Source organism: Ursus arctos, chromosome X (genome assembly GCF_023065955.2).
Source record: "Ursus arctos isolate Adak ecotype North America chromosome X, UrsArc2.0, whole genome shotgun sequence".
Taxonomy (NCBI): domain Eukaryota; kingdom Metazoa; phylum Chordata; class Mammalia; order Carnivora; family Ursidae; genus Ursus; species Ursus arctos.
Genome location: NC_079873.1, coordinates 9,373,548 through 9,388,359, shown reverse-complemented (window position 1 = coordinate 9,388,359; position 14,812 = coordinate 9,373,548). Strand labels below are relative to the sequence as shown.

The 14,812-nt window shown below is 46.4% G+C and overlaps 1 protein-coding gene across 1 annotated transcript in view; it reads right to left on the bottom strand.

Annotated features, from left to right (window-relative positions):
* The window catches only part of TLR7 (toll like receptor 7), a 27,041-nt gene extending 12,229 nt beyond the window's left edge, over window positions 1-14,812 (bottom strand). Inside the window, exons 1-2 of the mRNA XM_057310073.1 lie at window positions 14,583-14,812; window positions 14,109-14,209 (exon numbers count right to left, since the gene is read on the bottom strand). Coding sequence (XP_057166056.1) covers window positions 14,109-14,111 — 3 coding nt within the window. The 5' untranslated portion in view covers window positions 14,112-14,209; window positions 14,583-14,812. The remainder of the gene's footprint in view (window positions 1-14,108; window positions 14,210-14,582) is intronic.

Sequence of the window (14,812 nt, the reverse complement as noted above, 5' to 3'; positions counted from 1 at the left end):
AGGGTGTACAGGAGGCCCTTAGGTAAATATGGTCTATCTCCCTTGAGCATCAATCATACTCAAAGATTAAGCAGAAATGTTCATCGCTCAGGGGAGAGGGGTTGGGTCAAGATGGGAAAAGGAGAGAAACAGAGTGAGCTATTTTTATGGTCCCTGATTATAGGATCCCAGCCCCTGGACCCCATCTCCAGCTATGCTTCTGTCAGAAGATATGATGGGTTCATGAACCCTGGTATCAGATGGTAATAAGTAACGCTGTTAAGGGCGTTACTGTGGCCCTGGGAGATGTGCTGTATTCCAAAGGGGGCCAAAATGAATAAAAGACAAATCATCAACCAGGTGCCTTCTTCTGATCCCACTCCCACGAACTAGACGAGCTCCTGGGAAGAACTGGGAGGATCCCCGAATTAGCAGAGTTAAAAACATGAAGTGACAGCTATCACCACACGGAGTTTCCAGAATATGCCTGGCTTAAGTATTTCTATGATGAGGGGAAGTGGCTGCTCTAAGATGAAGGCAGTTTAGTTACAGAAAAGCGGTGTATTGGTAAATATTTAACAACCGGCTGTCCTCCCCCAACACACATCTCTGGTTTGTGAAGTCCTGTCTATAGCACCTGCCAGTTCCCACAAGTGCGAGTTGCCACTGCGATGTCACTGAGTGCACAGTTGGGGAGACATGTGCAGAGCTGCTCTGGCAGGCCTGTAGGAGCTGGGTCCAGCAAACCCTGCCCTTAACACACCTGCGACAATGACTGTGACATTTTTAGCCTCTACATATGGACATAGTATGAACCAGGAGGAAAAATTAATCAGAAAGTCTTTTTTTCTCCCTTATTTCTAGACTTTTTCTTGCACCTGTCCACTTTTCTCCTTGTCTACCACCACCTCCTTCCTGCCATTAGCCATTGGGTCTTACCTAGACCACCGCGAGAGACTCCCAACTGCTCCCCCAACTCTCCTTCTCCTCTACAATTCATTCATCAAATGGCACAAGGGCAGTCTTTATAAACCTGAATTCCATCAACTATAATGGCTTCCTATTATACTTTGAATCCTTATTATTGCTTATATCATGCATGTTCTGACTCCAGCCTACTTCCATGACCTTGAACCATCCTTCCCCTACTTTGATCACATGCCAGACATCTGGCCTGTTTTCTGTTCTGCATTCAAGCGGGTCTTGGCACTTGCTGTTTCGTCTTCCTGAAATTATCTTTCTCCTCCTCCCACAGCCTGGTCATTCTCATCCCTTAGCTGTCTGCACAAATCACACATATGCAGACAGACCTTCTCCGGCCCACTTACCTAAATACCCTTCCATGTAGTACTAGTGATGATGACAGTAACATTTGTTAACTTACTATATTCTGAGCATCAGTTTCAGTGTCTAAATATATTCACTCATTTAATCCTCTTAATAACCACATGTGAGTGGTACTACAGATCCTCAATCCTTACCCAAAGCCTTTGGGGTTAGAAGTGTATTGGAACTAAGAATTTTTCAGATCTTAGAAAGGAATATGATATATGTATCCACATATTATGTAATATTCCTACTGGGGCCCGGGGCGGCATCCCATAATCAAACACACAAAAATTTGTGCAGTGAAACAAAGAATTCTCCACACTAAGTGGGGAAGGAAGGAAGGAAGGAAGGAAGGAAGGAAGGAAGGAAGGAAGGTCGGTCAATATACGTAAGCACGCAAGCATGCGGGCACAGAACCAGCTCGTTCAGTTCAGGTCAAGAGTCACCTCCAAATGAATTCAGGTCATGCGTTTGCCATTGACTGAGTTAGGACAAAGCTTTCAGTCCGGGGGTTTTGGAACCGTAGACCTCTATTATTCATTTCCATTTTACAGATGAGTCCACTGAGGTGCAGAGAGGTAAATGTACTCTGTACTAGATTACCCGGCTTTATTTCCTTCCTGGCCCTGAGCACAATCAGAAATTATCTTGCCGGTAGTTTATGTGCTTATGACTTCTGTGCTTATTTGTTTAATGTCTATCCTGCATGAGAAGATAAGCTCTGAGAGAGCAGGGTTTTGTGTGTCCTTGTGTAAAACAATGCCTGGCACTGAATTCGTGTTGCATTATGTTTGCTAAATACATGAATAGGAGAATGAATGCACGCATGGATGAAATAAAGCAAAATACTTCCAACAAATTGCTCCTTGGAGTAGATTGCTTTAGGCTACAGCCCCAGACTTGCCGAGGGATAACATTCTATCTCATCTATTTGCCTGAGGACTCCATGGGGAGAAAGGTTGCAGAAGCTCTGCTTTCTACTGCCCAGTTTAAACCCATCTTCTTCAAGACACTCTCTGGGATGAACCCAGAGAGAAGTATTCATTCCCTCCTCTCATCTTCTACTGCCCTGATTATACATGAGGGGACAACCCTCACGCTGGACTGAGGGTTGGAAGAACCGGCTCCCAGTCTTGGCTTGGTACTCCACTACCCACGTCCGCTTGCGAGGCAGCCACCATGCTCAGCAGAAGAGCCCCCTCCAAGAGAATGGTGGACATGGAAACAACAACACAAGACACACCAAGGATCCAGGCAGCTGTCCAGGACCAAGACAGTGGACCCGGACCAGAAAATTCCCCAACAATTCCTTAGTTAGGAATTGTACCAAGTAACTGGTGAGAAAGAATTTATAAAAAAATATCAGAATTCCGCTGACATATTCATTCTTTCATTTGACAAATATTTATTGAATACCTACTAGGGGCAGTAAACATACAGTCTCTGCCCTTAAAGAGCTCAAAACAGAGTGGAGGAGAGAAAAAAACACATGGATTTAAAATAAAAATGTAGAAAGTTCTTTAGTTCTTTCCAGACAAGATGCTGACACTTGTATATGTGGAGCTTAATTGTACGTTGTTATTTCATGTGGTATTTTCTGATGCTTTAAATTAGTTATTTTTATCATCCTCATCGAGTCTAGAGATTGTTAAATATCTGCCCATACCTTTGTCCCCTTTCTTTCATCTCATAGTGATAGTCTCCATTGATAGTTGGACATGCGCCACTCTGAAAAAAAGATTCTATTTCCCAGACTCCCTTGCAGCTAAGCATGGCCTCGTGACTAAGTTAAAGCCAATGTGATGTGAGAGGAAGCGAAATGTGCAATTTCTGGGCTATGCCCTTAAATGGTGGGGCCGTTCCCCTTCTTCCTGTCTACTTCCATCTGGCTTCCTGTAATACGGGTGTTTTAGCTACCTATCTTGAATTTTGCAAATGAGGAAAATGTGCTAGGGATGGTGAAGCAACAAGGTCGACGACCCAGAGCGCCCAGGTCCTCGCACGATCTCACAGAGCAGAGTACAAATACTGGCTCAGAGCTGCTGACCCCTAGGAGTTTATAAGAAATCACAAGGTTGTTATACTAAGCCAGGGTTAATTGGATTTTCTCTTGTACAAATGCAAACCTACTTTTAGCCAGTGTAGAATTTAGAAACTTGGAAATAAATTGCTGCTCGTGAGAGAACCAAAAATATGTGACATCGATGTTATTAGGCTATGGGCAAGACAGATTCAGACATCGGAGGCTGGAAAGCTAGCAACGCATGTCACACCATTGCAAAATGCCTGATAAAACCATCCCCTACGCCATCTTGGAAGGCAGAACACGCATCAACTGTGACTTCTCTTCTTTTGTTTTCCCAATTTTACAGAGAGATAATTAACATACAACGTCGTATTAGTTCAAGGTGTTCAACATAATGGTTTAACAAGCGTGTATATGGTAAGATGATCGCAGTAAGTCTAGTTAACATCCGTCACCTCGCACCGTTGCAATTGTGGTGGTGGTGAGAACTTTTTAGATCTCCTTCCTTAGCGACTTTCAAATATACAATACAATATTGTTAACTACCGTCACCGTGCTGCACAGGACAGCCTCCGAATGCCAACCGGGACTTGTGACTTTACTCTTGGGGAAATGGTTTGGCAAGATTCGGAACGATGATGCATGTTGAGGGCTTCTTACTGTTTTTAGCAGTCTTAGGAGAGGCATGAGCCGCGGCTGAAGTCAGCCATCTGCAAGCAGGGATGGAAGGAAGTACAGCTCTGCCAAGTGAGGTTTGGTCTGCCTACAGCCAGAACTCGAAAGTTGATGAAGACTTCCTTAATCTGGGGCCCTGCAGGGCTGAAAAAGCCTCCTGCTTTACCCCAAATGCAAACAGATGAACGGACAGAGTCAATAGCAGCCTTAAGAGAACGTGTGTGCTCTCGTGCAATTTTCAAGCACTTTCCATTAAGTATTTTCCAGCAGACGATGGAAGCCCGTCCATGGCAAAGAATCTGATTAGGAATGCTGCCTTCCCCTTGACTCCTACAGCCTCTGGGGAGTGGCTGAGGAACATTGACAGAATACAGAATCTTTACACTTAAAATGGTCTGGAGCTGCTCTGTCTAATAGGATAGCCACCAGTCACATGTGGCTCTTTAAATTTAAATTAATTAAAATTAAATGCAATTTTAAAATCCAGTTTCTCAGTTACATTACCCATATTTCAGGTGCTCAAGGGCCATAGTTGGCTTGAGGCTACAGTACTCGTGCATGCAGATACATTGCAGAAAGTTCTAGACCAAGGGATGGCAAACTTTTTCTGTGAAGAGCCAGAGAGTAAATATTTTAGGCAAAATTGAGACGATTATGTGGGTATTTAAATTACCATTTAGAATGTAACTCATTAAAGTTGTAAAAACCATCCTTAGCTCATGAGCCATACAAACACAGGTGGCTAGACAGATTCGGCCCACAGGCAGTAGTTTGCAAACCCCTGGTCTAGACAAAATCTTAGTCTGTATTAAACTTGCGCATAGAATTAACTCAGGAAATTCAATGCAAGACTGCCAAATATGAGAAGAAATTATATCGCCTACAAAACCTGTACGTCTGTTCACATGCCACTAATTTCAACCAACAGCATTTAGCAAACGATTTCATCATCATTGCGATTCTAAGAAATAGGTTTGTTTGCGATGAGGAGAGGGAAATGCAGAGCCTGCAGAAGCGGCCCAAAGTAAGACTCAAGCCATTCAGACACGGAGCTTGCACTCTTGGCTGCTCTGTTATACCACCTTTCTAGAAGGCTCCATGTCAACACACCATTTCTCCCTCTGGGTGGTGAACACTTTTAGGTCCAGAACCTTGCTTGTCTTTACACGGGCTCTATCATTACGATGCCTGTCACATAGGGAGCATGAGATCAATATCTGCTGAATAGATCAAGGCTTTGAACTTTCTTAAAATCCCATGGAAGACACATATTGAATGGTCATAAATAGTAAAGTATTCCAAAGGTCGGATTGTTGGCAAGGAAGTGAGGAGACACCAGGAGGGCTTGGGACCTCTAAAAGGAAGGGGTAAAGTGGGAAAGTGCCACAGAAGGAAAGGGGACAGTGGCGGAGGAAGGCCGTGGGAAAAGAAACTTAGAAGGTCCCCTACTCGATCCTTTCTCAGTTCTGTTCCCTTGAACCTGAAACCCCAGTGAGAGCACAGAGCTCATTCGTCTCTCCTGGGAGCAGGCACACCCTATGCTCCATAGTTGAGCCCCAGCCCAGCTGGCCCTTGTGATGCCTGGAACTCCGAGGTAACAGCGAGTTTGCGTTCTACCATCGATGCCAAAGCGAAGATTAATTGCAACAAGAGGTTGGGTTCTGATCAAGCAAAGGAGGGAAAAAAAAACGGACTCAATGAACAAAACCTTTCTAAAATTTTTAAAGAGAAATAATAACCTTTTGAGGCTTCCAAATTTAAAAGATATTCTTGAGAAGATGATTGAAGGATGCGAAGTTTGGGACACCTGGGTGGCTCAGTCGGTTGAGTGTCTGACACTTGCTTTCGGCTCAGGTCCTGATCTCAGGGTTGTGAGATCGAGCCCCGCACTGGGCTCCATGTTCAATGCAGAGTTTGTTGGAGGTTCTCTCCCTCTCCTTCCCCTTCTGCTCCTCCCCCTGCTCGTTCTCTCTCTCTCTCAAATAAATGAATAAAGTTTTAGATGTCAGGTTTTCTTTTATTCCTCAAGTGTGAAAATGTCCCCTTTCAAACCATTGGGAACTACCTGCTTCAACTAATGGTAATAAGAGTTCACTCGACGCCAGAGGGGCACCCGGCTGGCTCAGTCGGTGAAGCATCTAACTGTTGATCTTGGGGTTGTGAGTTGGAGCCCCACGTTGGCTGTAGAGATTACTTAAAATATATGAATAAATAAAAGTCTTCAAAAAGAGTTCACTTGCTGTTGAGCCAGACCTATTTTTTCATGTGATACAAATAATCCACATTATTTTGTTTTGCTTGCTTTTTTGGCACCAACTGCCTAAAGACACGCGCCCTCCAGTAATCTGATTTGTAAAGTAACAGAATACACCACGACATAAGCTCAGCTTTGGCTGCGAATCACAGCTAATTACACGGGCAAACACACTGGGTAAATCTGGATGCTCGATTAGCGAGCTAAATACGGTTAAAATGGGAATGTTTGACTCTGTACGCACAGGTGTTCTCTTCTCTCAGTAAATCACCTCTTTTTCTTAAAATCGAAAATGTAGAATTCACATTGAACGGTCATCAGTCATGTTTGTGTTTTTAAAACACTGCCTTTTACCACGTGCTTATTACAGGCCAGATGCTGAAGAAGACACGGTATCGATATTCCATCGCTGAGCCCTGACGGTGAAATTGAAAGGACATATAAATATTTCCATCTCACCGATGAAGAGGCAGTGGTCAGAGGGCAACTGAACCAAGAGTCCAACTGCGTGCTGACCAACCTCTTCAAGTGACCTCACACAGTTACAGCAAGTGCACCTGCCTGGGTCTGGGTTTCTTTCCATTTCAGTTCAAGGATTCTGAGCATTGTAATGTTTCCATATTGTGCTATTTAGAGTTTTTGAAAAAGATTTTATTTATTAGAGAGAGAGAGAACGAGCAGGGAGGAGGAGCAGAGGGACAGAGAGAGAGAGAAGCAGACCCCCTGCTAAGCAGGGGAGACTGACGCGGAGCTCGATCCCAGGACCCTGAGATCGTGACCTGAGTCAAAGGCAGACGCTTTACTGACTGAGCCACCCACGAGCCCATAGACTTTAAAAAAAAAAAAGATTTATTTATTTATTTGAGAAAGAGAGAGAGAGTGCAAGAACATGTGATATCCTCCATTCCTTGAGGGTTTTTTTTTTTTTTTCACGAAGAACATGTTTTGCTTTTATCTGAAAGACATTTTAAACATTGCAGAGCAAGTATTAAAACCTTACCATAACAATGTGGAAGGAAACTGTGAAAAATGAACATTTCAACAAGTATTGATTGATACCCGCTACATGCGGACCTCGAGGGAAGGAGGAAGTTGACCGTGCAGCTCTATCCAGGGGAGAAGCGTTCCGGGCAGAGGGACAAGCCTCATGCAAAGGAGGAAGCATGCTGGAATATTCACAAAGATGGCAACAAGACTGGTGTGCCCGGAGCAAGGGGAGGAGAAGTAGGGTAGGAGATGAAGTCAAAGAAGGGGGGCCCCCAGCCCCTCACCAAGCATGCCGGGCCCTGCTGACCATTCCAAGGAAGGATAGTGATTTTCACTGAGTGCCATGTTGAAGACTGACACGGCCTGACCTACGTTTTAGAAGACTCATCCTGGTTGCCATGTTGAGAAGAGACAGAGGGGCGAAGGTGGAAGGACGGAGGCCCGTCAAGAGGCTACTGCAGGATTTCAAGCAACAGACCCAGCTGGCAAGGGTGCAGGTGATGAGAACTTGCCAGATACTGGATCTATTTTGAAGATGAAGCCAAAGAAAATAGGACTTTAAAGTTCTTGGAAGAATGAGGGATTGGAAACAGCAAACATTTCTGGGAAATTTCTTACAAAGGGGAACAAAGACACTGGCAGGCATTCACAGGGCCAGTAGGGTCAAAATAATTTATTTTAGGATGAGAGAAAGAACAGCATGTTACAATGCTGGTGAGAATGAAAAAAAAAAAAAAAACCCCAAAAAGCATTCATGATGAGGATGACGATGATGATGACGACGACATAGAGAGAAAGGACAGACCGTGGAATGGTGACCCCGAGCAGGAGAGCAGGGAGGAGACCTAGCATACCAGGAGGGAGCCTGGCCCCAGCTAGGAGCAGAAAAATCTCATCCTTAGTGCAAGAGACCACACATTTGTTGACCCATCTCCCATCCTCCTTGGAACCCAGGAAGGCTTTTGTGAGTGTCCCCACGGACAGCAGCAGCAGAAGTGAGGCCACGGGACTTCCAAGGCTGGGGTAGAAAAGGTGATAGGATTTCCACCTCACCCAGCACTCGTTCTCTCTTGATCTCTCTGTCTCCCCACTTTCTTTAAAGCCCTGAGCCACCGGCCCCGGAAGAGGCCTGGCCACGCCGCAGCGGCCGGGTGGAAGGGCCGCGTGGAACCAGAGACACCCCCCACCCCCAGCAGCCCCAGCTCGTGGCGCCCTGGCGCCCGAGGCTCCCGGCACTGCTACACCGGGCAGCGAGGGAGTTTTCGGGGGAGTCCAGCCCCGGGGAACTGACTTTGAGGGCCTGAGATGCGGAGCCCCAGAGCCGCCTCCCGGAGCCCAGCCGACCCTTGAGCCCCAGGCATGTAAGAGTATAGGGTGGTTGTTGTCTTAAGCCCCAGCGTTTTGGAGCGATCCGTGAGGCAGGGCTGGGGACCGGGCGCGGCGTTCAGGCAGGACGTGTGGGCACAGCAGGCCGGGAGGCGCACGAGGAGAAGGGGGCCCATGGATGTCCTCTGCCCGTGGCTGCAGAGTGCTCGGGGGGAGCAGGAAGGGAGGAGAAGGCAGGGGTGGAAGAGAGGGGAGCGGGGGAGAGGGCCCTCCTGGAGGGGGCCAGAGAGAGCGCACGAGGAAATCTGTGACTACTGGTGGCACCAAGGAACCCCCAAGCCCCTCGCCTGTCCGTCTGTAGGTAATTTGCCTTCCCCTGGGGCTCTTGCTCACACAGGTTTGCAGAGCTACACTCTCTCAGCCAGATTCCGCAGGTCGTCTTGACATGGGGATGCTGGTGGCCTGGGAACAATCACGGCCGCGCTCACTGCCGTTCCGTTTCCAGCCAGCCGGGCAGGAGGCCACCAGACGGGGCGCTCCTGGGGCTTCTGTGTGCCAAGCTTCAGGGGCCCACAGCTCCGGTGTTCCGTGCCTCCTCCAATTTATTTGTAAGATCACACAGCCAAAAAAAAAGCCAAGTGGCCCCGAGTTGAAAAGGGTATTAGAATACGCATTGCTGGTGGCAGGAGTCACCTCAGGCAAGCTGGGGAAGCAAGGGGTCTCATTTCACGGTGGGGATCCTGCGAAGGGCTGGGCTGGGTTCAACCAGAATGGAGGCCTGGCTGGAAAATAATGAGAAAGGGCCACAGAAGAGGCTGGGAGTCAGGGAGCAATTGGAAACCCGTGACTCTGAATTCACTAACCTTTGCCACGTTGATACTGAAACTGTGCCCCATGGGGTTAATGAGGTTGAAACTACCAGAAAGCTGAAAGCTTGTTTTTCAGACAACCGTTTTCCCTTCAAGGTCAACTGATGTGGCTCCGGCCTGTAAACCAGCAAGGCCCTATATTCCGTACTGGAGATGAGGAGCCCAAGACCCCACCCTGTGGAAACTGGTTCTCCTCTGGGGCACCCTCTTAGAGCCCCTTCCCCTGGTCCCACAGGGCCCTCTGCTTCATTATAACGTTAGGCTCCAGCCTTGAAGGGCACAGGCTTCATTAACCTAAGATCCCTGTAGGGGCCTGTTTGCTAAGTACCCCTATGGCCTACGCAACCTCAGGCCCCCCTTGACGGTGGGTGACAGAGCTCCCATTTCTGAATATTCGACTTAACCCAAAAGAAAAGGAACCCACTCACATCCGCTCAGGGGCTTTGGAAGTGATTCCCCAGGGTCTCCTTATTTGCTTCAAAGAAAGTTTCCTGTGTGTGACCCCTTGGTGTGCTCTCTATCCGGAACTCACTGAGGGAACTCCCACCAATTCAGCAGTGTTTGATAACGAGGTAGTGATGTGGACATCACCCTAGGGGCAAACCAAGCCCCAAGCACAAGGAAATGACTTAAATTTGGTGAATCACTTTACCTCAGGAGCCTCTGATTTCCCTCTTTTTCTATTTGCTTTATAGACTGAGACTCCACTTGGAATTTCCCTAATAATTTATGACAAAATAGCCCCCCTCTCTTTTTTTTTGCAAATTTTGAAAGATTTCTAATTATAGGCAAATCTCTGTAAAGTGTAATTACCATAAATGTCAAAGTCTCATTATATAACCAAAAAAAAAAAAAAAAAAAAAGGAAAGGATATAACCGACTTATTCTAAAAACAGAGACTGGTCATCATTTATTTCCTACCAGGTTAGCCCAACAGACTTAGTTTTCAAAATAAAAGAATAAAATGATACAAAGCAGTCTTACATAAATTAGCAACTCGACAGCTATTACGCATCACAACAGACACCAAAGACCAGAAGATATTAAATCTTATTTGACCTTATACCCTGTCTGCTTGCTTCCCATAAACCACCCCCAAATCATCCGCCTGTGTCTCTGTAAGGGGCCGGTTAGTAAGTACTTTGTGTTTTGCCGGCCATCCGGTCTCTCTCACAACTACTCAACCAGCAAGCAGGTTGCCATGTGGTACAAAGGCGGTTAGAGACAACATCTAAACAAACAAACAATAAAACTATTCGTGGGCACTGAAATTTGAATTTAACGCAACTGGGATGGGTCATGAAATAGTATTCTTCCTCTGACTTTTTCTTTTTCTTTTTTTTTTAAGATTTTATTCATTTATTTATTTATTTGAGAGAGAGAGAGAGAGCACGAGAGGTGAGAGGCTCAGAAGGAGAGGGAGAAGCGGGCTCTCCTCTGAGCAGGGAGCCCGATGCGGGACCGATCCCAGGACTTTGGGATCATGACCTGAGCCAAAGGCAGATGCTTCACCGACTGAGCCACCCAGGTGCCCCCTTCCTCTGACTTTTTCAATCCCTTAAAAACATAAAAACTTTCTCAGCTTGTAGGCTGTGCAAACATAGGCGGCAAGCCGGGTATGGGCTGTGGCCACAATATGCCGCGCAGCCCTAAGCTTTGGCAAGCTTCTGAGACAGAAGGGATCTGCTCTCGGCAGGCAGAGACACTGGGTGGTTCATCTGTAATGATTGTCTTTAATTTTAGCACAATCTTTCAAACGTTGAAATGATCAAGTTTGATGAATTTAGTAAATAAGTTTGTCATTATCTCTTTGCTTGGCCACAGAGAAATTTGCTACAGTTAAGAGCAGAATAATGTCTTTACTTTTAAAACTTCTTAGCCATGGTTACTTATTGGAACGTTTCTTTCTAATACTGATTTCTGCATTTCTGTGTCTATTTCACATAGTGAGAAGAATTCCAGTCTTAGCTAGGGCTTTGTCGGTGGAAAGATTTCATTTTATTTTATTTTTTAAAATCTTTTAAAGATTTATCTATTTTATTTTATTTTTTTTAAGATTTTATGTATTTATTTGACAGAGATAGAGACAGCCAGGGAGAGAGGGAACACAAGCAGGGGGAGTGGGAGAGGAAGAAGCAGGCTCATAGAGGAGGAGTCTGATGTGGGGCTCGATCCCATAATGCCGGGATCACGCCCTGAGCCGAAGGCAGACGCTTAACCGCTGTGCCACCCAGGCGACCCTATCTATTTTAGAAAGAGAAAAAGAGCGAGCAAGAGCGGGAGGAGGGGGGAGGGGCAGAGGCAAAGGGAGAGAGAGAATCTCAAGCAGACTTCCCGCTGAGCGTGGAGCCTGACACAGGGCTTGATCTCACGACCCTGAGATCGTGACCTGAGCTGAAATCAAAAGTCAGACACTCAACCACCTGAGCCACCCAGGTGTCCGAGAACGATTTGATTTTAAACTCTTATTCTGCCCCATTAGAGCTCTCTGACTCTGGTGAATCATTTTACCTCGTGAGAATCTTGATTTCTCAACTGTAAAATGGTTCGAATGCAGGGCTCCTTTGCGAAACTATTCAGAAAAATAGGTAACACGTGTGCTCATGTAAACCATCCCCCCACGTCAGGCTCTGCACTCTGCACAGGGTCTGCTTGAGACTCTTCCCCCCCCCCCCGCTCCACTCCTCTCCCCCCCCCCGCCCCACATGTGCTCTCTTCTCTCTCTCTCAAATAAATAAAATCTTTAATAATTAATTAATTAATTAAAACAGGATTTGATGGTTGTATATAACATATTATTTCATGGGGGACCACAATTAAGTAATCCCTCCCCAACATTTGGCATGAGATACTCTCTTTGCCATGCTGCATAGACTACCTTGGTAAATGAGTTGCCCCATCCTTGATCATGTCTTTAAAAAGAGTTTCTAGAAGTGGAGTTTCTATATCAAAGGATAGGACATATAACTATTAATAAGTTCGAATAATTTCCCTGTGCTTCCTGGCCTCTTCCATGCCTTCTTTTGAAAATTGTTTCCAAGTCTTTTCTTACAAAAGATCTACCAATTGCTCCTTTTCTCGTCAGGAGTAAGGCATCGTTATGGAAGTTCACATGTTCTGAGTGTCTCCTGGGTAATGGTGTTGTCGGCCTTGGTCTCGGTGCGGAGAGCAGAGGGGCCAGAGCACGGCTCTCGGCGTCAGGCCGCCCAGCCAAGACCACTCAAGCTGCTAAACTTCCTGAAGCCCCAGTTCCCTCATCTGAGCCTCACAAGGCTGCTCTGAAGCTGAAACAGAACCCTAGACATCAAGCCCTTAGCATGACCCCTGACCCATAGCAAGTGGTCAACACATCTGAGCGGTGTTTATTAGTACCAGTGCCCCCCTTCCATCCCTCAGGGGGCAAATGCAGATGTGGGCATGGGTTTGCATAAAAATAGACATCTAAGCTTCTAGGAAATGAAACTATAAGCAGTTGTTTCCTCTGTAACGCAGTGCCCCCGGGGTTAACTCTTCATTAGACCTCAGGCACAGAATGAGCCATGGTGCCCACATTCGGATCTAGAACTCAGTGTGGGTTCCTGGGGAATGTACTCCATCACAGCCCATCTGGGTAACAAAATAACTTCAGAAAAAGGTCACTGCTGTCTTTTTCTAATTTGTGACATCCCTAATAGCTCACACTGCTTGCAAAGAACTTGAACACATGCTCTGTGACCTGAGCCTCACGGTGGCCCTGGAAGGCACCCGGAGAGGTATTGGAACGTTCTGCCTTGATAGGGAAGGTGAGGCTCGGTACTCGGGCTGCTCGCTGAGCTCCTCGCAGTCACTAGGCCCTGACCTTTGGGTTTCTCTGTCCGTCTGCCCAGTTTTAGCGCAAGTCCTGTTAGGTCAGTTTAGCGAGAAGCCCTCACCATTGATCTCTGATCATCCTTGATATCTGATCAAATCCCTCAGCCCCTCCCATCCTCCCGGCGATAGCTGATCTCCCCCGCCTGCCCGCAGCAAGAATCCCGTCCAGTCGGTTTATCCAGAAGCCACCCCACCCCTGACGTTTCGCCTTAGTCATTTTCCATCCACCGACCCCCACTCCGCTCCTCGGCTATAAATCGCCACGAGTCCCTGCTGTGCTGGCATGAGCGCAGCTCTATACCGAGGCCTCTTTCCCCCGCAGTTCCAACAGTTCCCGAAGAAAACCTGCTTTTGCAGCCATAATGATCGTCCACAAACGCGCCTGGGTCTCTTTGCCAGCACAGGTCTCCTGCACTGCTAGTCCCATGTGCTCCCCCACATACGTGTCCGCTCAGAGGCCACCACAGGCTGGAAAAAGCACGAAGTAACTCCAGCGATTTGTATGGCTTTAAAGCCAGAAACGTCGGATGGACAAATGAGACCCATAGAAGCGATTTCCCCAATTCGAACATCTGTTCCTCCTCGCTGCACCCCGACTTAACTCTTGCAGGAAGTTGGACCGAGCAAGCAGGGATTAATCTGAACTTAGGTAATACTGCCATGATTAATCTTGATTACGAAATATCACCGAGATGTTTCCCCAGCAAAGAAGCAGAATACAAATTCTTAAACATCTCTCTTGCCAGCTGGTTTCAGTTCTTCCCATCAAGATTACAGAGAACACTTTTTTAGGGAATCTCTTAGCTGTCCTTACCATTTTTAGTCTTCTTCCACAGAGAAATATGGAAGTCCGGTTGAAGAGAGCAGAGCAGGAAAGATGTCAAGATCAGCCTGAGATGGACCCAAGAGCATCAACTAAGATAAAGAGAAAACACCGAATTTTTTATTTCAAAGAGGTTCAAGGACTGTAGCTTCAAAACAGGCTGGGACGTTGCTTGAAAATGTGCTCTTGAAACAGCCATTAACAGTATTTACTTCCTCAAAGTCAGATAAACTAGAGATATACTCCAAAAAACCATTTCTAATATTATTCAACATCTGACTTTATCTTTGAAGAATTGACATTTTAGACTACCAAAATTTTTCTTTAGATTAAAAAAAAGGGGTGTTTTTTTTGCATATGATTGGGGTTCCCTCTTCTCCCCTCCCCTGCCCTCCCCACTCCCTGAGCACAGCTCACACACCTAATTAGTTAAACTACCCAAATTTGTCCCAGGCTTGAAAATACCTTTCAGGGTTGCATGGAGTGATTTTATGTCTGCAGTCTTCGGAGACGAAGAGGTGGTCTTTAGGAAGGATGGAGTCACAGAGGCTCCAGGCCACCAGCGTTTCCCAGTGTGAAGACGAGGTTGGGGGGTTGTAGGGGAGGAGCATGACTGTTTAAACCACCCCAGGCGGGAGGTTTGCAGAAACACCAGGTTCCTCTTACATCTACCACCATAACTGGGGCAATGTCTT